The sequence below is a fragment of the Camellia sinensis genome, chromosome 1 (genome assembly GCF_055761805.1).
Source record: "Camellia sinensis isolate YWXY chromosome 1, ASM5576180v1, whole genome shotgun sequence".
Classification (NCBI taxonomy): Eukaryota; Viridiplantae; Streptophyta; class Magnoliopsida; order Ericales; family Theaceae; genus Camellia; species Camellia sinensis.
The window spans coordinates 203145029-203170284 of record NC_138961.1 but is presented as its reverse complement, the minus strand read 5'-3'; the positions used below and the strand labels follow the sequence as shown (position 1 = coordinate 203170284).

Here is a 25256-nt window from a genome sequence, read left to right as displayed (position 1 = left end):
GTACCCCTATATGTGTACAACACAACCATGTGGTTAAAATTCCAAGAAAGTGGGTCTAAGGGGTTCAACATTGGCTCGGAAAGAGGGGGTCAAAAGGGTCAAGTTGAATTACTGGCCGGCCATGAACTTTTAGGGGCCTCTCAGATGTGTAGATCACAGATATGTGGTTGGAAGTTCGAGAAAAAAGGTCCAAGGGGTTCAACATTAGCCCGGAAGAAAGGGGTCAAAAGGGTCAGGTGACCTTAATGGCCGGCCACCAACTTTTAGGGGCCTCTCAGATGTGTAGATCACAAATATGTGGTTGAAAGTTGGCAACACTAGCTCCAAGGTATTCAACATTAGCCCGGAAGTGCGAAAAACGGGCGCCGGGAGGCTCCGGAAGAGAGATAACTGGTTGTTGCAACAATTGCTGGCCTCCCACCCTTCAGTGACCTTCCTAGTGATAAAACAGAGGTACCTGCCAAAAATGAACGAAAACCGTTGCAAAACGAATGTTCCGGGGCCAAAACACGCAGTTTGGGGTCCCGAAAATGGGCTGTTAAGCACCGAAAATGGTATTCGACCTCGAAGTGGGTTTCTTAGCCACCAGTGTCCCTCAAAAGGGATGAAATAAGATGTATGCCAAAAATCAGAGCAATAGGAGATGGTTAAGCGGTCCCGAACCGAGGCACACGGCCTGACGGCTCCGAAAATCGGGAACCGGACTCCGAAATGGGCAAAATGGCCTACGGCCACCAAATGTAGCCTACGGACATTTGAGAGACGGTCTACGGGACCTCTCCCTTCCCTCGGGAAAAGAAACAGAGAAAACCGAGTCTGGCTCGCAAACCGAGACAAGGCACAGAAAAGGGTTCGGAAGTCCGGAGGCAGGGCTCACGGCCGCGACTTTGAAACTTCTGAACAAGCACATTATGCAACATCACCAAGCGCTCAATCGGTGACGTCTGAGTCTTAAGGTCGGTCAAAAATGGGGTGTCTACAAGAATTTTTTTGAACTTCTCAGAGAAATTCTCTCTAGAGAAATTGACTTCCCAGAGAAATTCTCTCCAAACTAGAGAAATTCTCTCCAAATCAAAGGAAATCGCCTCATTACATGCAGAGAATTACTTTGGGTTCAAACTAGAGAAAATTAAAATTTTTCTAAATTCAAACCAAAGAAATTCAGAAAAAATTGAAATTTCTTTGGCTTTGTTAAAAAAAAATTCAAATTTCTTTGATTTTGTTCACAGAGAATTTCTCTGGCTTTCTTCACAAATTTCTTTGTGAAGAAAGCCTGTGTCTTAGCTTATTCAACAACTCTACTCCAAAATTTATACCTATCAAAACAATTCAACATTTTACACAATAAACAATAGATAATGAAATTCCTACCAATATTGCCGAAAGGTTCAAATCCAAACTCCAATTTCTTATGAATCCAAACTTAAATTTCTTCTGATTTCAATTTGATTTGATTTTCTTTGATTTTAATGGCGATGGAAGACAACGACAGTTTGGGTAGTAGGGTTGTGGATTCGTCGTTGTCGTCGTCGAAACAAAATTGACAGGATAGATAGAGACTCAAAGTCTTCAACGAAGTCCTCACGTGACTCTAACACTTGAATCACCAAGACACTAATCTCCTTGGTAGAGGAGTTGGGTGAGGAGATAAAGATTGGGAGCGGAGAGGAGGAGATGAGAGAGTGGCCTCAAGAAGAGAGGAGAGAGGGGTCGATGTGGGAGACAAATCGAAAACAAGTGGGGAGGATGAAGAGGTCGCAGACGTTGCCTCAGAGGGTAAGGTGGGTTCGGGTGGCGCATTTGAGAATGAGCTATTTCCGGCAGATGAGGGCGGCAGAGTTGCGATTGTGGGTATCAGAAACAACGGTGATTATGTTTGAGAGGATTATGTCTGAGAGGTCAGTCACGGCGGTGAAGGTGAAGGCGGCGAGAATGGAAGGGAGTGAGGTGAGGTTTGGATTTAGAGAGAGAGAGAGAGAGAGAGAGAGATGAAATACGAAAGGTAGAGAGAAAGAAATGAGGTTTGATTTGACAGAGTTAAATTTCTCTGTGATATATAGGTGTGGGATTGAGAGATCTTAAATATCATAAAATAATATTGTAGATCTCTTCCATCATTAAAAATGGGAGAGGAACCTTAGACTAATTTTCTCTTTATTTATTTATAATTTAAAAAAGCAGAATACAAATTTTATTCAGTGTGTTTGGTTTCAATTTTTTGATTTTAATTTTTTGAAAATTGAATTTTTTATTTTTGTAAATATTTTTAAAATTTTAAGTAAATTTTTTTTTTTTGCTTTTGTAGATGCACCTTACTTAAATATATTTAAATAGTAAAATATTTGTGAAAAAATATTTTAAAAAATTAATAAATTCACAAAAATATAAAAAAATATACTGCATTTTTGTAATTTTTTTTTGTATTTTCGGTATTTAGTGAATTTTTTTTAAAAAAATTCACAAATATTATACTTTTTAAGTGTATTTATGTTAGGTGTGTCTAAAAATTTTTTTTAAAAAAATTACTTAAAATATTTAAAAAATTCAATAAAAACAAAAAAAATATGAAAAATAAAACTAAAATTAAAAAAAATTCTAAAAATAAAAAGTAACAGAGTTATTAGTATTTATTTCTTTTGATTAGCTTTATTAAATCCAAGTGAGATCTCTCTGTTTTCGAAACCGCACAGTACACACTCGTCTACAGATAGGATTTGGGGTGTCTCTATTTACACACTACTTTTTATCTTAAGACACACCATTACTTAAGACATACCTTTAGCAATTTTAAAAATAAGAAATTTGCTCAATACATACCACTGTGTTCCATTTTTACCCTTGGCCACACACCCCACTACCACTACCACCACCACCACTACCACCACCACTTGTAACCCAATTCCGTCGCCAGCACTGGTGTAGCCCTTCTCCCTTCTCCTCTTTTCTTCGTCACCGGTATCGTCACTCCTTGATCCCCTCATTTCTTTCTCATTGGTACTGTTTTTTTTCCCTATCTAGCCATCTCTTTTTTCGTCAATTCTCTTCAACTCCTCCATATTCCCCGCCACCCCTTTCCCAACCCTCTTCTGTGAATGCCACAACCTCCAACCCTGCAAATCTCGAGCAAGAGAAAGAGAGAGATTCAACGAATAATTGAAGAGATAGTGGCGGCAAACCAGCGTCGAACAAATTATCGATGTTCTGATATTGTCTTCTGAACTGGTTTACAATGTTCGAAAGTTGTAGAACGAACTTTAGTCATGAGTTCGGATGTTGCAAACCGAATATGGTTTGCAATCTAATAATGGTGGGTGGCGGAAAAGGGCTACGGTTTTAGAAGAAGAAAATAGAAGAGGTGGTGGTTGTGTGCAAAGTAAAGGAAAATACGATGGTTCTGGTTGGAGAGGGAGGCGTTGTGGTGGTTCTAAGAAGATGGAAGAACGGTAGGGTAAAGAAGGGCGACGGGAAGAGGAGTGATATCAGTCGTGGAGTGGCTGTGGAAAGAGATCACGAAAGTGGAAAGTTAGGAGATGGCTGGTGTTGTGTTGGAAGTGATGGCAGCAACGACACATTTCTGGTGAGGTGAGGGGTGGCTGTTAGGGTTTCAAGAAAGAAGATGAGGATAATTTGGATATTTAATTGAGGGATATAATTGTAATTATATTCTTTTTAGAAAATGGTGTGCCTTGATATGAAATGTGATGTGTAAATAGAGGCACACGGGGATTTGGATCCACAGTGTTCTCTCTAGTAGTGTCCAGCACTTTAAACAAGCTTGTGATGCGTGGCAAGGAAGCATTCTGAGGGTAGAGGATACGCCACGTCGCAGAAATAGGAAACAAACTTGTTAGAATGTCGTTGTTGTTGGCGAGAGACCAAAATGGAAGGATTATTAATGGTGAATGAATATAACGGTGAATGAATATAATGGAGTAAAAAATCATCCAACTACCCCTAACTTTATGTTTGGATTGAGTGATTTAGAGAGAAAATAAAAGAAATGAAGAGATATGTATTTCTCTTACTTGTTTGGATACCTAAGTGGAGAGAAATAGGAAGAAATAGAGAGAAATAGAGGGAAACTCATTTCTCTTCTAAGTTTCATTTTCAATATTCTCGAAAGTGGAGAGATTGGGAAAGAAAATAAATCACTATTTTCATAATACTAATTTTGTCCCTATAAAAATAAAAGTAATAAAATGATTAAAAATATAAAAATGTTATTTTGGTAATATAACATAAAATAATTTATTTTCTTTTATCTTAATGAAATCTAATCAAATAAGAATAAAAGAAATCACAATTATTTCTTTTCTTTTATTTCTTCTTTATCCAAATAAAAAGGAAAAAGATACAAATATTTTTTTTCTTCTGTTTTTTTATAACTTAAGTAATCCTTTCTTTTTTCCATTCTCTTAAGTTCCCAAACATTGGTGTCGTTTGGGAAGTGAGTTGGTTTTTTGAATTTTTTTGACTTTTTTTATGAAAGAAAAGTGTAATGATTATGTGTTGAATGTGATATTTTGTTTATTAAGACTAAAATAACATATTTTATTTTTTGTGATTAAAATAACTAAAAAAAAAAAGAAAAAAAAGAAGGTCCATAAACCATCTTTCCAAACAGAGCCATAGTGTAAACCCTTTCCTCGGTCCCAACCGATGGTCTTTTGCCTCAAACCCAGCAGCCCACGCCAGAGATACTGCAACCCCGACGCCTGTAGTGCCGGGTCTCTCTCTACTGCTAGGATCTAGGGCTTGGAGTGAATAGTTGTTTGACGTTTGTGGCTTTCGTTACCCCGAAAAGGACGTTGCATCATTTCGTTTCTGAATTGTTGGTCAAAACGACGTCACTCTGCACATTCTCTTCGTCGCTGGATCTGGTCTGCCCAACGTGTCCTCGTCCTATTCCAACTGTTGGTGGATCAAGGATGGCTGGAGAGGATCCTAATCCCTAAATAAAGGGGTTGATCCATTTATTTAGCTCAAATCTCTCAGTCTCTGTCTGTCTGCTTTTGAAACTCGGCGATACCTTGTTAGTTCTCACACTGCTTTCGCTGCTCGAGGCTCATTCCTTCGAAAAGCAATTTATTCGAACGCAGACACATTCCGAGATCTTCTGGTAAGGGCTACGCAATTCCTTGCATTTTTCTTGAAAATTATCTTCTTTATGTGTTTGCTTTCAAATTGTCTGATAATGGGGATCTAATCATAGATTTATTGACCAACCCAAGTGTAAGATCATTTATTTATTTATCTATTTCGATACGGTAAATCTTTTCATTTTGTGATCTGTAGTTGTACACGATGATTCGAGGTTCAAATTCATTCCAGATTATTATTTTTCTTTTTGATGAATTCTAGGCAATCAAAATCTAGCTGGAGATTTCCCCCCCTTTACTGGGTCTAGGGTTTGGATAATTTTAAGATTGTGATGTCTAAGCACATTTTAATGGCTGGAATTTTATCAATCTGAGGATGCCAAAGATTATTATGAGATATTCACATTCATGTAGATTGTTACCTTTTCTTTTGTTTAAACTAGTTGGATCCCCATGCGCCTAGCGCGTAGGGGTCGCATTATTGTTGCGAGAAATAATACTCGATAGCAAAATTGTAATGATTTTTTTCAAAAAAAAACTGCAACACAAAATACACAATATTTATTATTTTCTATTCAATAATCATAACGCGTAGGGATGGCATTATTGTTGTGAGAAATAATACTCGATAGCAAAATTGCAATGATTTTTTTCAAAAAAATCTGCAACACAAAATACACAATATTTATTATTTTCTATTCAATAATCATAACCACATCTTACATTTGACAAAATTCTGAACCAAAAAACAAACTAGTTCCTTGCTGTCTTTGAAAAAGAAAAAGACAGGCATATGTATGCCACACTTAAAAACAGGGGTTCAAGTAACAAAGACTTAGGCCTCGTTTGGCAAGTGTCTCTTTTAGTCAAAAAGTTACTAAAAAAATCAAAAAATCAACAACCCATACCAAAAAGTCAAAGATTTCATTTTCTCTCTACTTTTTGCACATTTTTTCGTAAAAAGTCAAAAAGTCATCCCAAACATACTAGTTTTTTTTACATCACATTTTAGTCAAAAAGTCAAAAAATTACTAAAAAAGCCTGTTCCCAAACGAGGCCTTAGAATCAAATTTGTAAAATTAAGGTGACTAAAGGAATATCTTGTTTTAGATATTAGAGAATGTAGAATTTTCTCATCTTTCTTTTTCCTCTTTTAGTTCCAAATAAAACATCACATGGAACCAAAATTTGTTGTTTAAGAATTGGAGACTTCCATGTGCTCTTGACCACAGATGGGGTATACTTCAAAAGTCTTCCGACACTTGCATTGAACATGGATGATCCACACGTAAAAATTGAATGCACCACTATCAAAGACAACTTCACAGAATCAGTGTTGATCCATCCATTGATCAACATTTCTATAGCAAGCGAAGCTTGTTTGCTAAACTTTCCTCTTCACCCTCGACCTTGTACTTGATTTTTCAATCCTGGTCTCAGTTGAAGTGTCTCAGGAACAAGCACTATATACCTGCTGTCATTTATCACTACCAGAAAGAGATGGGAATGGTTATCTCAATTGCTCTTCGATGCGTCGGCGGGCTGCCTCCAGTGACGTGTTGGTCTGCCATTGCACATTGTCGTCATTATCACTGTCTGTCTCTTCTTTCTCATCAACCCGACTTATAGTTGGTGAACTTGGATCCTCATCAGAACCACTGGCTTTCTTTTTGTTGTAGTTGACTTTTGTAGGCCCATCCTTGGAATTGGAAGACCCCTTCTTCTTCACTACTTTCTTTAGCTTCTTTTGCTCTTCATCGACAGCCTCACCTTCCTTCAGTCGCTCCTTTTCAGCCATCCGCATTGCCTTTTTGTCTTTGGAACCCTTCATTGGTTCAGGTGGGTTCTTCAAAACAAAGGCTGTGAGTTTGTCCCTCACATCCACGTCCGAAACAAAACCACATGCTGCACATCTCAGCTGAACCATCTGACTTTTTGTAATTAAGACCTCTGTTTCAGGATATGTAGTATTTCAGCATATAAAAGTCTTCTAATGATTTTTGGGCATGAAAAGAGAGATCCTCCTCTGTAGTCAAGGAATGTTGCACCCAGCTGCAACCACAAAAATGTGGGTATTCCTGAAATGACCCGTGATGCATACAGTCAATTCTTTCTGGCAACGGTGAGTTTTTACTTGACATAGGACTATACTCTCCAAGCAACCCAATCGATCCCAAACAGAAAATGGCCTGTTCGGACATAAAAGAAACTTCAATGTTGACACAATGACACACTTCAAGGTGGCAATTTGAAGAGGGCAGATGAACTTGTGAGCTTCCTAAATAAACTAAGTTAATTAGTTAGGAATGGGTTAAAAAATAAATGGTCACATTGTAATACAATGTTATTAGAGAAACAATGTAATGTAGAAAGGGAAAAAAATTGAAATTAAACCCTTCCACACCCTAAAATTTAAAAACTGTAACAAACTGAGGAAGTAATTCAAACTCATGAAACCAAAGGCCACCAGAAAACATTGTCAACTATACATCACAAACCTCCCACAACTACTTGTTCACCCAATAACAATGTGTGTCATGTGTCTATTCAACAGTATTTTGTTTGATCTCACAGTAGGAAGGAATGTCAAGAATGAAAAAGATGCGACTCCACGCAAGTTACTACATTTCAATAGTTAAATGAACTTCAAATTTTCAAAATTGATTAGAGACAAGGCAAAAGTAAAAAATCTTCTTACACAAAAGGGGAGGCTAAGAATAAAAGGAGAAGAACGATTCAATCAAATCAATATCTTGTCATTTTTAGAAGAAACAAGAACAATTAACATATGTGGGGAAGACATCGCAAGAGAAGAAAATGACCTTCGTGTTGCATCATGAACAAAAGAAACGAAAGGAGATGTATGCACAAGTAAACTATGTTAATAAATATTAATTCCATTTACTTGAAAGCTTCAATTTGAATCTACAAATATTGCAAACTTAAAATATTACATAATTGGGATGGAACGACTAACCATAAAATATTGCTTAAACTTGTCAAGCTATCCCAAATTTGTTTATTTGAATCTTTTTCTTTTTTTATTTAAAGCAAAATCATAAAATATATTCCATTGGCACTTTTTTATTTTGCCCTTTTCTTGCGACTCAATTGGCACTTCTTTTCTTTTTCTTTTAATTTTAATTTTTTTTCTTGCTTAATATAATGTATTTATTTACTTATGCATTTAAAGTTGCCAAGTAATTTCAAAAGGTCATTAATTATTCAATTGCAAATTAAACGAATTGTGTTCCTTAGACCTACCTAGGATGTCTTAGGTTGAAGCGTAATCGATATATATTCAAATGATCAAAGGTGTAGTCCAAGTTAGTTTACAATAGGCAATACAATCAAAAATTAATTAGACATTTGAATTCATCTGCACAATTTATATTCAAATTTATATAGTGAGAGACAAACACTTGATCGAAATTTTCTGGTTGTGAATCTTCAATTGAGTTCACTGATTGAAGATTATCAAATGTATTGAGTAGTGAATCCTATTTTGTGATCATCTTTGATTACCTACAATCCGCGGGAGGATTAGATGCGTCAACTTCAAATGGCTCGTGAAGAGTTGTTCTTCCAAGAAGACTATTAACATTTTATCAACAGTTAAAGAGAACATAGAAATGATTTGACTACCAAGTCCAGTGGCGGAGCCAAAATTTTGGCTCAAAGAGGGCACCATTGAATTGAAATCTTAACAAAAATCACAATCAAACTACCTAATATTTATTTGATGGTAGGAATAAAAAGCACTGTAATGCAAATGTTATATTTAAATATAAGCTTGAGCTAACCAATCTTAATCATTTTTTGTTTTTACTTTGATTTTATATATGATGATCACATGATTTGAAAAATAATCACATGCCTTATAAAATATGAAAACGGAATTATATTAAGTTGCACACACAAAACAAACGTAGATAGAAATAAAAAAAAAAAAAATGAGAGAGAATGTGAATAAATAATACAAAGACACTGTTATATATCACTTATATTTTTTACAGTTTTGAATATATTATTAGTTGTTGTTAATTGTGTAATAAGTATTTCTAAACAAAGAAACTAATTATGAGTATTCATATAATATGTGATATAACAAAAAATTCAGTGACATATAATATTTCTCTAATATAAAAAATTGGTGACACATAGTAATATATTAAACAAGTTTTTTTGAAGAGAAAATGTAAAGAAAATAGTGATTAAAAATTTAATATCATATTTATAGTGATTAAAAATTTAATATCATATTTATAGTGATTAAAAATTTAATATCATATTTGAATGGATTAAATTGAACTTCTTTTTTTTTTTTTTTTTTTTTTACTAAAGGCAAAAGTGCAATTTTTCAAAAGTTATTGTTATTAATAAATTGAAATGAAGTTCATAGTACAAGAGGGGATAAAACAGAGGAAAGATAAATCCATTTTTAGCCCGCTATAAAAATATAAAACAAAGAAATAAATAAAATGAAAATCCGAAAAACCCAAGTCATATGATATCATCAAAAACATATAGGAAAACAAATACTCATAAAAAATCAAAAAGAAAAAAAAAAGAATAGAAACCCATTAAAGAAGGCTCATGAACCAACCTTCCCCCCTCCCCCCAATCCAAATGAGACATAACAAAAAATGAACATGGAATAAATATTAAAAATTAAAACAAAAATTGATTTTTGATATTGGAGTTATATTAGTTCAAAGTCCCTATTAACAACTAAGATTTGTTTTAAAGGAATGTACTGGGTAGCTTCAACCCCCACAACTTTCTTTATCCTATTCTTATTTCAATTTTTTTTTTTTTCTATTAGAGATCATCACTTAACTGCAATACCATCACCTTAAATTGTTTGATTGATAGAGACACCATTTAAAATACTACTGTAGTCTCTGCAAGGAAAAAAATGAAATGGTTTATGTTGGGTCTCCGTTCTAGCCTTACAACCTTGCAAGAGAAAGAACTCAAGAATTTCCAATTGAGGTTGTCCATGAATGGTTGAAGTAGGCGTTTCAAGGCTTTTAGTCTGTAATAAGGTAGTATCAAGGTTGTTAAGATCGCGATCCGGATCGTAGGATCGTACAATTCTACGATCCATTTTTGGAGAATCAATCTGAATTGTATGATAAATCGCATTTTGTTTAGGATCGTAATAGGATCGGTGGGATCGTAGGATCGTATTCGGATCGCGATCCTCCTACTTTTGGCCATTTTTGTCATATTTTTAATACAGGTTTGATGCCTTCTCACTTTTCTAAAGACCCACGACATAAGATTAGGGCAAAAGATTGGGGAAAGTTAGTCACGAGAGCTGATAGCAGACAACGAAAGCAGCAGTGAGAAGAATCCATCCAGCCTCCATCCAGGTATGCTTCTTCTTCTTCTTCTTCTTCTTCTTCTTCTTCTCTGTTTGACTCATTCTTCTCTTCTTCTCTGTGCTTCGACTCCTTCACTTCTCCTCTGTTCGACTTCTTTTTCTTTTTCTTCTTCTCTGTTCGTCGTGTTCTTCTTCTTTCTTCAACTGTGCTGTTTTTTTTTTGCTGCGTTATTTTTCTGCTTTTCTTCTTCTTCTTCTTCTTGTCTTCCATTTTTTTCCCCTTTTCTGCTACTGCTTTTTTTCCCTCTTCTTTCATTTTTCTGTTTTTCATTCCCCTTTTGTTTTTCCCCCTTTTCCCCTCCTTCTTCCATTTTTCCCCTTCTTCCATTTTTCCATTTTTTTCTGTTGTCTTCTGCTCCTGTTTTTGTTTTTTTCTGTTTTTTTTTTGTTATTTTTCTATTCTGTTTTTTTATTCTATTCTATTTTTCATTTGGTTGCTTCCATTTTTTTCCCTCCTCTTATTCTGTTCTCTTATTTATTTATTCTTCTCTTATTTTAGTTTGTTTTCTTAAGGATATCAATGTTGTGCAAGTGTTAACTTGAAGACTTGAAGTTGAATTGCTATTTTTTTTTAAAATGTTCTTTTGTTAAGATTTGAGGAAAATGTTTGAATGACAACTTGAATTGCCACCTTCTTTTATTATGTTTTCTTTGTTTAAAAAAATGTGCAAAATGTATATTTGAATTGATTATTGTTAGTGAGCAAGGCACACAAGTGAGAATGCGAGGATTTGAACTTGATCTGCTCATAAGTATGAGAGCTCTACCATTTGAGCTACATTCTCAAGTTTTTTTGGGTCATTTTATGTGTATTTTGATAGTATTAGTTAGACATACAAGAATTATTGCATTTTTTCATCGTTTTAGTAGGATCTTACGATCCCCGATCCGATCCTCCAGACCCCCAAAACGATCCTATGTAGGATCCCGATCTTAACAACCTTGCGTAGTATCTCATTGGTAATGTTAAAACTCCATTAGTTTCGATTCAAATTGGTGGGTTTATCCCCATTTGTTGTCTAATTGGAGAAAAATTACAATATCTCTATTAAAAAAAACATGTGTACTTCGTGGTTTCTGTTAAATGACTCCATGCATCAATCTTACTATCTAGGCATTGAATAGGGAATGATTTTGTAGTTACTATTACTGATGTTCATTGGTTATTGATGTTCTACGTTATATATAGTCTGTCTCTTCAATTGTCCTGCTCAAAACAATTATTTATCCCACAATGTAGCACTTATATTTCTTTCTTTTCTCTTTCTCTTCTTTTGAACATCGCACCTGGTTTCCATTTTCGTAACAGATTTTGGTTAGTTGGGTTTTTTCCAAGGGCACTAGTTTTTTTTTTTTTTTTTCTCATTTGGTTGTTGAAGCTTCCAAAAGGAAATTCTTTCCTAGAGCACCAATAATGAAGCTAAGGAATCTGTCTAACTATTTGGCAAGGAAATAATTCAGCAGGAAAAACTTCTCCTCTTATGCTATAAGAAAGTTTTTACTTCATCTATAGGGGTGTTTGGGAACCAAAAGTTGAGGCTAAAATAGCCTCAAATACAAAAAAAGCCAAATAGCCTACTGAACTAATAATTTATATTTATAAAAAAAAAAAAAAACAAAAACCAATGCACTGGCAGCCGGCAGTGGGTAGGCCCAGCCTAGTCCCACAGGCTGAAATGACACTCTTGCATAGACTAATTTTGGAAAAAGTAAAGTTAGGGACAAATTTGTCATTTCAACCTCAAATATCATTTCAAACATATTTTTCAATACAACTCAAATAAAAATCCATCCTATCTTCCCAAACACAAAAACTAAAATAGCCTACTAAAATAGTCAAAAAGCCAAAAAGCCTCTAAAATAGCCACTTCCCAAACACCCACTATGTACTCATATAGATACTCTCTCTCTTTCACTCTCATACGCGCACATTCACAAAAACCCATTTCTTAGTGGACTATGTAAGCGGGTTCTTGTTGCCTGTATGTGTATGTGTTGGTGTTTTTTGAACTTAGTTGAAGGTATTTTTGGAAATATCAATTCTTTTGGCACTGTTTGATTTGTTTGAGTTCAGACTGTTATTGGGTATTATTTTTGTTCTCTGTTTTCTTTTTTTTTTTAAATAATAGTTTGGTGATTTTTTGTTTGTTGTATTGGAAGTGAGGATTCAAGATCAATCTTTAATTCTTATTGGAGTAAAGCTTATTGCTAATTAAAATTTGAACAAAGGTTAGGACTTAGGGCATATATATATATATATATTGATTTGGTGACTGAAAGGTAAGGTTTGTCCACGTTGAAAGCATCTTGCTCTTGTGAATTCAGTAGGAATTGATGGTTTTCATCTTGGTATTGTATTGGGGTATGTTTCTTTATGACTTATCTTTATTTGAGAATCTTTTATCTTTCATTTGTGAATTCTGAATTTTTGTTGATTCACTTTCATAGAGAAGTAAGCACGCAGGTTCTCTTATAAACATTTTCACAAACACCTCGTAGGTCTATTCAATGCCTACAAACCTATAATCAATATATAAATCACAAAGCAAACACTAGAAAGAAACAGAAGAGGGAACAATGAAAGCCAAACCTCAAGTGAACATAATTGAGAATAAACCTTCGTTTATTTCTCTAGTTTTCTGTAGATAGGCCTCAATTAAGGTAACTTCTATGAAAAAGAGCAGATTTGTGCGACCTAAATGAGGTGCAAATGCAAACTCAAAATGCAGATATCTAATTATTCTTCTGTAAGCAGTGCAAGCTTCCAATTATTTGTTTACAAGCGGCGCACTGAACAAAGAAGGTTCTAGGAGAGACCACAGAAAGACCCATCAGTCGGAAGCAAGACTTGGATCATCTGGGTTGGTTGTCCATTTTGGCACGATCCGCTCCCTGTACCCAAGGGTTAAGCATCGTGATGGTTAGTAACTGAAGTTACCTCCGGCTAATTCTTAAACAAATTACTAAACGCGAGCGGAAACATATTTAAGTGTGGGTACCAAAATAATCATTGGAGCTTCTATATTTATAAAAAAAAATTATTGACCAAAAAGGCCGATATTTACATATGAAGAATAAAATTATAAATACTATAAAAGTGCTGTGTGTCTATTCCGCAGCCCCGCGTCTAAGACTCTCCAAAAGTTATTTTTGAATTGTATTGTTTCCTGAAAATTGGTAAATCAACTATAAGCATATAACAGAGTGAGAAATATTATATTAAGAGTATAAGGGCATAAAATTCACCATGGATGATTATTGGTTAAATAAAGCTTGATATTAAAATATAAAGTATATAATATAGAGATCATTTGACATATAATACAAAAATCATATAAACAAAGTAATCATAACCACGGTACAGAATGGAACAGAACAGATGTATGGATTCAAGAGATGGCTCGTACGAACTCTAGAAGTAACTTCCACCATAGTGTAGCATTTAGCTCTGTACAACACTTTGCTCCACACCAGAAATCATAGTGTCAGTGGATCCATGACAGACAAAGGGCCACAAGGTGACCAATCAGAGACTAATAGTTTATTTAAGTCGCCCAAGGCATGGGACTCTCGTGGTGGTATTTATAAAATAATTACTCAAAACACATTTTAATAAACAGTTATATTCATGGGTTTTCCTTAGTATATAAAATAAGGTTCATAAAATAAATAACATAATTAAAAATACTAATATAATTTATAAAATACAAGTTACGTAAAATAAATTATGATAACTCAAAACATACGTAAAATATATTATGGTGGCTCGAGTTATAATAAAACTCACATTTAATTTTACTTTCTATTTTTTCTCAATCTTTCCGAAACCTTCTCCCAGCCACTTCCTTCCTTCGTTTTATTTATTTTCTATTTCTTTTCTTCGTTTTTGTTTATGCTCCATCACTTGCTATTCCTTAAGCCCCTTGTATAGGTGACTCACCAATCTACTCATTAATTGCATATTTGTGAGGCCAAAGTTTAGGGACACGTGGCTGCCAATCCTCCAACCTTATCAATTAGATTTGCCACCTTTTCTTTAATCACCATTTGGCCCAAAAAGCACCTTATTACCTCTTGGATAATACACAATCACCCTTCATTGTTGTGCTAATTATATTACTATAAATTTATGTCTATATACATATTATATTTTGTGTTAGAATTTACCATCACCTACCACCACTACCACCTCACCTACTCCACTAAACTTAACCCACTACACCACTACCACCTCACCTACTCCACTAAACCTAACCCACTACACCACTATCACCATCCACTACACACCATCCACTACACCTACATCACCTACCACCACTACCACCTCACCTACTCCACTAAACCTAACCCACTACACCACTACCACCTCACCTACTCCACTAAACCTAACCCACTACACCACTATCACCATCCACTACACACCATCCACTACACCTACATCTATATAAGGAACCATTTGTAATAGACAGAAATAAACACAAATACATCAATCAATAATACAATTCTCTTTATACATTAAATTTCAACTTGGTATCAGAGCAGGGTTAAGAACCTGATCATTCTGCTTCACCGGCGGGCGGCAGCCTCGCCTTGGCCGCCCGCCGGTCCTCTACACATACCTTCACTCCTTTGCCAGAAAGTCATAGCTGACCTTTTTCTCTGACCTCCTCACCTTTGAGTATCAACTTCAGGATCACCTTTTACCAAACTTTTCCACCATTCCATTTGGTTCCGTTTGGTCAGAAGTACAGAGATGGATTTCTGATCCTCTAAGCTCCAGAAGCAGTCTTCAACCTTGATAGACTGAAACAGTTCACCATCAATTATTGGAGGTTGACCCTTAAGTCCAACTTTCAGATGGTTCTTCTTCATCTCACATGCAATCTCCCTCGATTTTGTTCCAGGAGGGACTGGAATATTAATTGTAACTTCTTGCAAGGATTGAACCCAAGAGTACTTATCCAGATCAAGACCATTGCCATTATTGGGGGCTCGCTTGCCGTCAGTTATTGCATGGCAGTTAGGTTTCTGGCTCGTGAGGTGTCGGACCTTTGCCTTGGAAAGCCGGCGCTGAGTTCGATTCCGTTCTCCGCCACCGTCGCCGACGCATTATCGGCGCTCAAGAGGTCCGGCGAGAGCTACGTCAGCGTATGGAACTGTGACCATTCTTCGGCTGCTGCGAGGAAGACTGATTGCCGATGCGTCGGCAAGGTTTGCATGGTTGATGCGATTTGCTTTCTATGTAGAGTGACGAACCTGTTGAGTCCTTCTTTGGCGCTTCAATCGCCGATCTCTGATCTCCTTCCCGAAGTGCCTGGTCCCGTCCGGCATTTGGAATCGCATTCTAGCTTATTGGACCCTAGGCTTGAATGGAATGGATCCCTCGAGTCAACCCAAAATCTAGCTATTGTTGCCAACCGGTGCTTGATCAGAAATGCAAAGTCGCGCACTTTGGAAGAGATGACGCTGACTTCACATGGGAGGTGGTGAGGCCCCTCAAATGGGATAAGCCCCAGGATTAAGTTTCTGCAAATTCAATTACTTTGCAGGGGATCAATTAATAATCTGCCTCATTTGTCCACTCTCTCATCTCTCTCTCCCTTGAGAAGAATAAAGAAGAAAAGAGCAAACAACACAGGGGACATAGCACACACTTTCTCTCTCTCCTTTTTTTTTTAAAATATTTTCCAACCCACCGCCCCACATGGGCATGTCTCTCTCCACCTTTCTTTATTTTATATATATATATATATATATTTTTTTTTTTATATTACTCCACCAGCGTTGTTCTCATTTTTTTTTTATTCTCTCAGTGCTTAGTCCACCAACTCACTTCCCTCTTTTCTTTATTTCTTTTAAACACTTTTCCACGAACAGTGAGCCAGTTTTTTTCAAATAATTTTTCATTCCATTTTTTTTTTTTTTTTTATTAAAAAAAAAAAAAAACAAAAAAAAACAAAAAAAATTACAGATTTGCACAACACTTTGTTTTATTTATATTAGGGATCAACCTCGATCACCATTTTACACAAAAAAAAAAAAAAAAAAAAAAAAAATTAAAACACACACACCCACACCCACAGTGGGATTTTTCTTCTCTACTCTGCTGCAGGCCTCTTCTTCTTGCCTCCGTCCTGCGCGGCCCTTGACGGTGCTGCCTCCGTGTTTTCTCCGCCACCGAGCACGTTCACTCCCCCATACTCCTCCACTGCAGCATATGGAGGACCTCCAAATCAGAACATCACGGTGGCCTTCCGCTTCAGCTCCTTGTTTTCTGCCCTTAGCATGCTTATCTCTGCTCGCGCATCCTTATACATGCGTTGGAGCAGAGCCAGCTGGGAGTTTAAATGCTGCACCTCATTTGTCCTACTCTGCAGCCGGTTCGACAGGTTTGTGACCGCCGTCATGCTTTCCACACATGCCTTCAGAGTATACTGATTGGCCTCCACATCCGACTGCACTGCCATTCTTTGCTCCACCGACCGCATCGGAAAGTTCAACGGAGCAAACTCCGGGGCGCTTGATTGAGTTTCCAGTGCCACCGCACCAGTTCTCTCTCTTGTTGACTCGTTGAGGTCGGGAAAGAGGGTGAGCAGTCCACGGGAAGACGAGGACGAGGCCATTTTCTGGGCAACAAAGTGTTACAGACTATTTTCTGGGCAACAGAGTATTACAGACTCTCTCAGCAAACGGAACTATCTTTCTCAGCAACACGAAGGATTTTTCAGAGGTTTCTCTCAGTTTTTTCTCTGCCTCAGCCTCTGCCTTCGTCTTGGTTATATAGCCAAGGCAGACACGCGCATCGCGCGACGCCAGTCGACAACACGGGCGCGCCAGCCAAGGCGCCCACGTGCCTCGCCATCATGTCCGGCACACCTTTTGATGAATTGGGCACGCCTTTTTATGGATTGGGCACGCCTTTTGATGGCACGCCTTTTAAAAAAATTGGGCACACCTTTTGAGGGTGCGACTTTTTATGGGTCCGACAAGACTCTGTAAACTGTCCCGACATTGATTCCGGTTAGCTCCTTTATGGGTCCGACAAGACTCTGTAAACTGTCCCGACATTGATTCCGGTTAGTTTCTACAAGGGTCCAGCAAGACTCCGTAAACTGTCACAACAACTGTCACAACATTGTCTGCTACAACGGTCCGACATGACCCCATAAACTGTCTTCTACATCGGTCTGACACCACCATACAGTGTCCTCTACCACGTTATGACACCCCCATACAGTGTCATCTACAACGTTATGACACCACCATACAGTGTCTTCACCAACGGTCTGACACGACCATACAGTGTCTCCTATCATTTTTTTTATGTATTTTCTTGTTTTGTTCCTCTCTTCAAACTCAAGTTGGTTAGTTTCTATCCTCCTTGAGTTTGTGGGGGGCTGTTAGAATTTACCATCACCTACCACCACTACCACCTCACCTACTCCACTAAACCTAACCCACTACACCACTACCACCTCACCTACTCCACTAAACCTAACCCACTACACCACTATCACCATCCACTACACACCATCCACTACACCTACATCACCTACCACCACTACCACCTCACCTACTCCACTAAACCTAACCCACTACACCACTACCACCTCACCTACTCCACTAAACCTAACCCACTACACCACTATCACCATCCACTACACACCATCCACTACACCTACATCTATATAAGGAACCATTTGTAATAGACAGAAATAAACACAAATACATCAATCAATAATACAATTCTCTTTATACATTAAATTTCAACTTTTTGTTTTCTCATTTATAATTAAAGAATACTAATATTAAATTTAAGGGACAACTTAAATTTTCGGATTGTTACACATTCGGTTCCCACTGAAACACTCCTCCTCACCCACATGGAAGAAGCAACGTACGCATGTCATCTCTGGAAAACATACAATACAGAAAGTTGAGAAAACAGAGATTCTGATAATTGGGCAGGCTGCAATTGCAGGCTTTCTTTGAGCACATGGCGCACCAAGAAGACAATCAAGCAGTACAGTTTGTCTCTTAGACGCTTAGCAGCAGAAAGGAGTTAAGAATTTGTAGGAGGAATGATGGAATTTGTTTTCTTCAACTGTGTGTGGCTAATTTGAAGCCCACGTGGCCAGCCCAAATCTGCAAGGGAAGAGCTCTTACAAACCAAAGAAGCAGCAGGGTTACACCAAGAAGCAGCAGCATTACACCATTCTTAGATACTTTTTATATAGGTTATAGATTTTTGCCGAAATTAACACTCAATATCATTAGAGGGCCAAATGAATGTCACTTGTTCCAAGTTCAAACTGGAATATCCTTGAATGCACATCAAGACCATCTTATTTATGCATATTGTGAACATCATCCCCAAGCTTGTGTAATATACGTTACAGTTTGTTGTTGTATATTCCTTTTTAATGACGAAATTGTAAGTAGTTGTGTACATTCTTTGATCCTTATTATCTCTTCCATTTTTTTTTTTTTTTTTGCAGTGATACATAGAGAGATGGATCCAAATTCAGTTAAATCGACCCTATCTAATTTAGCATTTGGAAATGTTATGGCAGCAGCAGCTCGTGATTATCAAAAGGTATGTTCTTTGTTTTTCCGCCTTCTTCTTCGTCTTCTTTTTTTCCTCTGTGGTCATCTGTGTCCCTTTTTCATCCGTTGTCATTCATTTGTTGTTAGTTTATTTGTATACATATATATTTCATAAGGATTTGTTGTTAGTTCATATACTTTGCTTGTTCTCTAAATCTTCAAACTTAGGACAAAAAGACAATCAGCTAGCTTGATGTTCTTTTATTCTTGTTAATTAAGATTGGTCAATTATATTTGTGATTGTAATGTTGGTGGCTATTAGCTGAATGAGGTGTGCCTACCCATCCTATCCTTTCGAATGTCACAACTTATTCAAACATGAAAGTTGCTTTCTGTCATTTTGGAGCACTCACCCCCTCATACTGTAAATGGAATAATGGTTGAAGTCCTTGATCTAGAACTCTTCTTAACATTCCAATATATTTTAGTAATTATGTAAGTTAACATCTGTCGAACAATAAAACATTGTGGCTCTAACATTGCTTTGGTTTTCTGGCCTTCAAGTTGTTATTAATGCGATTCATAGGATAAAATTAGGAATCAGAAAATTTGAATTGACTAAGGCCTTGTTTGGGAAGAGTGTTGGGCTAAAATAGCCCACTAAATTATAAAATAGGCTAAAATAGCTAATAAGATAAAATGTCACTTCCAACCCATAATCATTTCACTTTTTATCTCACAACCATTAAATCAACTACAAAAAAAAAAAAAAAGAAAGAGAAAAAGAAAAAAGAGCAGCCAACCAACTTCCCAAACACAACCACTTCTTCTTATGTTTCCATTTACTGATCCTACAGGAAGTTTTAGCTCAAGAGAAGGGACATGCTTCTACATCTATTAATCAGGATGTTGATCTTGATGACTTGATGGATGTAAGTTGGATTGTGCATCTTCCTACTTGTTCACTTATTTTTCTATATCCAAATTGGTTTACTTGCATTGGGTGATATCAGGATCCCGAGCTGGAAAAATTGCATGCAGATAGGATTGCTGCTCTAAAGGTCAGAAATTTAGTCTTATTAAATGCACCTTCTGGCCGTTTGATTATTAGATTTGGGGTAAGATGTCCGAATTGGAAAAAAGTTACCAGGGTTGGTTTTATTTGACTAGAAAGAAGCTGAGAAGCGACAAGCATTGAAGAAGCAAGGGCATGGAGAGTATAGGGAGATTACTGAAGGGGACTTCTTGGGTGAAGTCACCGGAAGTGAAAAAGTAATCTGCCACTTCTACCATCAGGAGTTTTACCGATGCAAGTAAAACCTTTTATCTCTCTCTCGCTGTCTCTCTCTCTCTCTCTCACACACACATACACATGTGCACGCACACATGCATATAAGTGGACTCACCAATGACACGGTTGGCTAACCTTGAACCTTTGTCTTTTGATAAGTTCTATTCATTGAGTCTGAGAATTGTTTGTGAAGTACTGTCTATCATCTAGATAATAGCATGCCCATATATCTCACCATTTATGTATAGTATAGGTCTTCCTTCTAAATGTTGTCCACTTAATCAAGTAATGATAAGATGCAGCATCTTGATTGAGGATTGTAGCATGTGGCTTACACACCACACTAGCTTTTGTACAATTTGTAAGCTGTTCATTTTATATCCTTGTCACTTTTGACTTCACTATTTTTATTTGATGAGCTATTAACTTCACCGTTAGCATAATAGAAGTACGAAGACATTGAAATAAAATTTTCAATCAAAGTCCTAGCTGTCTTACTGGTCTCGTTTTATGATGTCTGCAATGAATGTATTGATTTGTGTTGGAATGGTGTCCATTGACATTAGTTGGTTGCAATGATCTGAGTATTTTGGGTAAAAAATAGGAAGTACAGACATCAAAACCTGAATGCCCGCTGCCTTTCATTTCATATTTCACTGTGAATTTCTATTGTAATATTATTTAATATTTTTGAATGATTTAGCAGCCTATAAACCATTGCTTGGGGTGGACATGTGTTTTTAGTATGCCGCCTTCATTTGCAATTGTAGAGTTTTAAGAACAATGATATTTGTCTCAAATTCGTTTCTTCTATCCCTGCTAGGCAGCATTTAAGTTATTCAAACCAATGTAGGCATAATAACTTGTACTTGGTCAAATTGGGGATTGGATGATTGTGCTCAAACCCTAACCCATTTTGATAGTTTCCAAATATTTATATCCACATTTTACTAATCCAGGTTGGCTTAAATTATATTGGGTTATGGAGATACTTGGTATTGCTTCAATTGAAAGATGAACTTTATAGTAAGTTAAAATGCACAATGCAGAGAGGCCTCAAGGTTATGGTTATCAGCATACTCTAAACAAACATATTAACTATATGGTGATATTTTCAATTCTATGAGAATTTTTATGAAAGCCAACTGCCTTGTCTCTACTTTTTGAGTTGGTTACATGAATCATATTTCATGATTCCATTAGATCAAGGGAAAGAGTTTGAGAGGTTAGAAAGTATTTCAAACTTGTGAAACTATCGATAACCATTTTGTTTACAAATAAATTTGAGACATTTTGAGCTCCATAATATATGCTTTGAAAACTCACAGTTTGGACAAAGAGAAATCATAGTCCAAATCCTTGATGTCCATTTTGCTGACTGTGCAAACTGGAACGCTTTAGCATTGAACATTTTGTTTGGACAATATTTATAGGAAGTGCTCCATTTATGGTCTGAGTTTTTTTTTTTTTTTCTCTGATCTTATATGCACATCCCAGGCCTTTGGAGAGCCTTCGATATAAAATGCATAACTTGCATACAATTCATGACAGCATGTGCACATGCATTTATGTTGTGAGTTCTTTGCCACCATGTTGACGAATCTTTTGTAGGATAATGGACAAGCATTTGAAATCACTTGCACCAAAGCATATTGATTGCAAATTCGTCAAGCTAGATGCAGAGGTCAGTTTTCATGTGCTCTTTAAGTTTTTATGCTCTAGTGCTAGTAGCAATTATCCATTCATTTTTTTAACCTTTGAGACAAGATGAAATATGAGATTCTTATAATTTGAGAAGAAATGCAGAATGCGCCTTTCTTTGTTTCCAAACTTGCAATCAAAACTTTGCCTTGCGTCATCTTGTTCAGGTAAGCCATCTTTATTGTGTTTCATCTGTTAAATATTTTTTCCAATGCAAGAGTAGATCAATGTTTGGCTGAGAGTACAAATTTGATATGCCTATGGCTGCAATTTGATATTCTTATGGAAACTTAATATATGGATCACACAGCAAGTTCAATCTTTTAATGTTTTGGATATTTTAATCACATTTTCTTCGCAAATTTATATGAAGAAATCTTGGTTAACCCTCTTCCCCCTCCTGCCTCCTCTCTCTATTTGTTTCATTTTCACATATTATGCTTATAAATCTGATTGGATGCGTTTCTTTGTGTTTACATACAGTCAATTCTTGCTGCAAACGTAAGGTTTCTATTGAGGGAGACTTTTGAGTTTATTTCATACCTGTTGAATGTGCACCTCTAATTCATAGCATGTTGAAAACTTGAATCTTAATTTTTTATTTTTTGAGTTTATTCTGTTTGAAATGAGGCTGGCCTCTAAGATGACTGAAACCCGCCTGAGTTGCAACCCCAAATGTGCCTTGTGCTCTTGTATTTTATGTGGACAGCTTTATAGGGAATTGCATTAAATGGAAAACTTATAATATTCTCTTTCAGAAATGGAATTGCAGTAGATAGGCTAGTCGGGTTTCAAGACTTGGGAGGAAAAGATGATTTCACCACAAAGGCACTTCAGAATCTACTAATAAAAAAAGGTAATAATACTTCAATTTAGATTACTTCACATTGCTAGAATAGAAGTCTCTAAATGATAATTTTACAGGTATAATTAGTGAGAGTAAAGGGGATGAAGAAGACGAGGAAGACAATTATCACGAAAACAAGAGCAGGGCAGTAAGATCCTCTACGGGTTTTGGTTCTGATTCTGACTGAAGAAAAGGGAAACTTCTGTTATTTACTTGGATTATTAGTTTGCCTTTTTAATGTTGTTATTGCAGAAGTTTTGTCATATTTGTACATCTTTATTACCACTTCAGACCTCTTCTTTTTTCTTATGTGGAAGAGAATGAAATTTGGATCTCCAATCCTTGAAACACGGTACAAATTTAAAGGAAGTTCAAATTAAACAGTAACCCAGGATGCAGATGACTTGAATCCAGTTGGAAAACCTTATAGTTAGCGTATTACAGATATTATGAAAAAAGTTTATGATTTTAATTATTAATATTTATAAAGTGTATTGATAATTATTTTTTTTTTAAATTTTCCCTGAATTTTAAATTCAGTATGTGGCCCTTGCTGCTATTGAGGTTTTTAGCCATTCTTGGTCTGCCGAGCAGCAGTGAAATAGAATGGCACACGGTTTAGCAGAGCTTCGAAGAAGTATAGAAAGAAATTTCTCAGTGACTCATTATCAGTAATATATTATACTATTTAAAAAATTTATTCATATTTTTATTTCAAAATTATAAAATGAACCTATTATTTTCTCCCGCCTCCTCTGATATGAAATGGGATTAGGGCTGCAAACGAACCGCGTTAATCATGAATAGTTCGAGTTTGGCTCATTTAAAGCTCGTTTGAGTTTGACTCGTTTACTAAATGAACGTGCTCAAGTTTAATTTTTAAGCTCGTTTATTAATCGAGTCGAGCTCGAGTAGCTCTAAGCTTGGCTCGATAAGGCTCGTAAATATAAAAATAAATAAATTTTCAATAATATATTTTATTTTTTTATTTATGTTTGGTGTTTGTATAAAATTACATATTTGATTGATGAAATTTATTATTAATGTAAGCATTATTATATATTTTACCTATATTTTTGTTTTGTTTTGTTTTGTTTTTTGTTTTTGGTTTTTTTTTTTTATCTTAATAAGTAAATTAATTTTAATTTAATTTTTTTTAAGGCTCAAATTTGAACTCGACTTGTTTATGTAATTGAATAAGCTCGTGTTCAATAAATATTTGATGAGCTGAACTTGAGCTTAATTTTTTAAGTTTGACTGGAGCTTGTGCTCCGCTAATTCTTAATAAACGAGTTTGAGCATTCAAAAATTCGGCTAGACTCAGTTTGTTTGTAATCCTAAGTAGGATAGAGGCTGGGCATTACAAAATGGCCCCATTGTCGTCACGTACAGTCTGTTTGGAGTAAGTACTTTTGAAACGGACTAAGTAATTTAGAGTGAAAAGAAAAGAAATCAATTTTTTTTTTTTGGTCTGAATCACTTGGATTACTAAAAAGAGGAGAAACGGAGAGAAATTTATTTCTCCTATAACTTACTTTTTGAATCACTCTAAAATTGGAGAGATTGGGATAGAAAAGAAATTGAATGATTAATTTTGTTTATTAGTAAAAAGAAAATGATTCATCACCCTAATTTTGCTCTTTCAATTTCATTCATAATAATATGGAATTAGATTAAAGATGAGAGGATAGGAGTGTGCATTACTTCACATGTGCATTAGCCATGTCATTGGGATGGAATTGGAGAGGCAAAATTAAAGAGATGTAGATTGCTCTTACTAAAATTGTCCATCTAAAAGGTTATTTCAATAAATATAATCTGCAAGTTTTATTTTATTTTATTTATTTATTTGTTATTATTATTTTTCCTTTAATAAAGTCTATCCAAACACTATTAGAGACTATATATATATTTTTTTTTTGCTTTTTTTTTTCTCATAACTCAACACATCATTTCATTTTATTTCCCTACTAGATATCCAACCTTGGTCTTAAATACTACTACTCATTTTTGTAAATTTCTTCCTAAGTGGATGCAGGTTTGGGTACTGTTGTTTTCTTCAAAACCGTGTAGGGTCTGCATCGAAATAAAATGAAATTTATTTCTTAAAAACCGTGATACACTGGCCCAGGCAGGCATGTGTCCTTTTTAATTTTGAAAAATTTATTTCTTAATTAATTTATATTTATGTGGGAGCCAGAAAAATATAGGTACTAGTTTATTGGGCCTAACCCAAACAGAGTCTACAATGGATCCAGCCCAAACAAATATCACACCCCCCATCTATATAAAGGGGGGCATCCCCGAAGAATGGTATGTTCTCTTTCCCTACATTACACACCAAGTACTCTACACTTTCTACACTTTCACTCTGCTTAACAA

General features: G+C 35.9%; 2 protein-coding genes across 6 annotated transcripts; both read left to right on the top strand.

Moving 5' to 3' along the window:
* The first annotated feature begins 4633 nt into the window (after window positions 1-4633).
* Window positions 4634-23261, top strand: PLP3B (thioredoxin domain PLP3B-like protein). 5 transcript variants are annotated; one of them, XM_082893382.1, is made up of 10 exons: window positions 4634-5119; window positions 10345-10477; window positions 18987-19084; window positions 19893-19967; window positions 20049-20096; window positions 20206-20348; window positions 21938-22010; window positions 22133-22194; window positions 22786-22883; window positions 22952-23261. In XM_082893382.1, exons 3-10 carry the CDS (start codon window positions 19001-19003, stop codon window positions 23059-23061), a joined length of 693 nt encoding a protein of 230 aa, XP_082749508.1. In that variant the 5' UTR covers window positions 4634-5119; window positions 10345-10477; window positions 18987-19000; the 3' UTR covers window positions 23062-23261. The 5 variants fall into 5 exon arrangements, with proteins under 5 accessions (XP_082749508.1, XP_082749509.1, XP_082749519.1 ...); XM_082893393.1 differs by having other exon boundaries at window positions 4655-5119; window positions 10391-10477; XM_082893390.1 differs by having other exon boundaries at window positions 4662-5119; window positions 10386-10477.
* Window positions 15502-15978, top strand: LOC145822307 (CBS domain-containing protein CBSX5-like). The gene has a single exon (XM_082918983.1). It carries the CDS (start codon window positions 15502-15504, stop codon window positions 15976-15978), a length of 477 nt encoding a protein of 158 aa, XP_082775109.1.
* Window positions 23262-25256: the final 1995 nt, after the last annotated feature.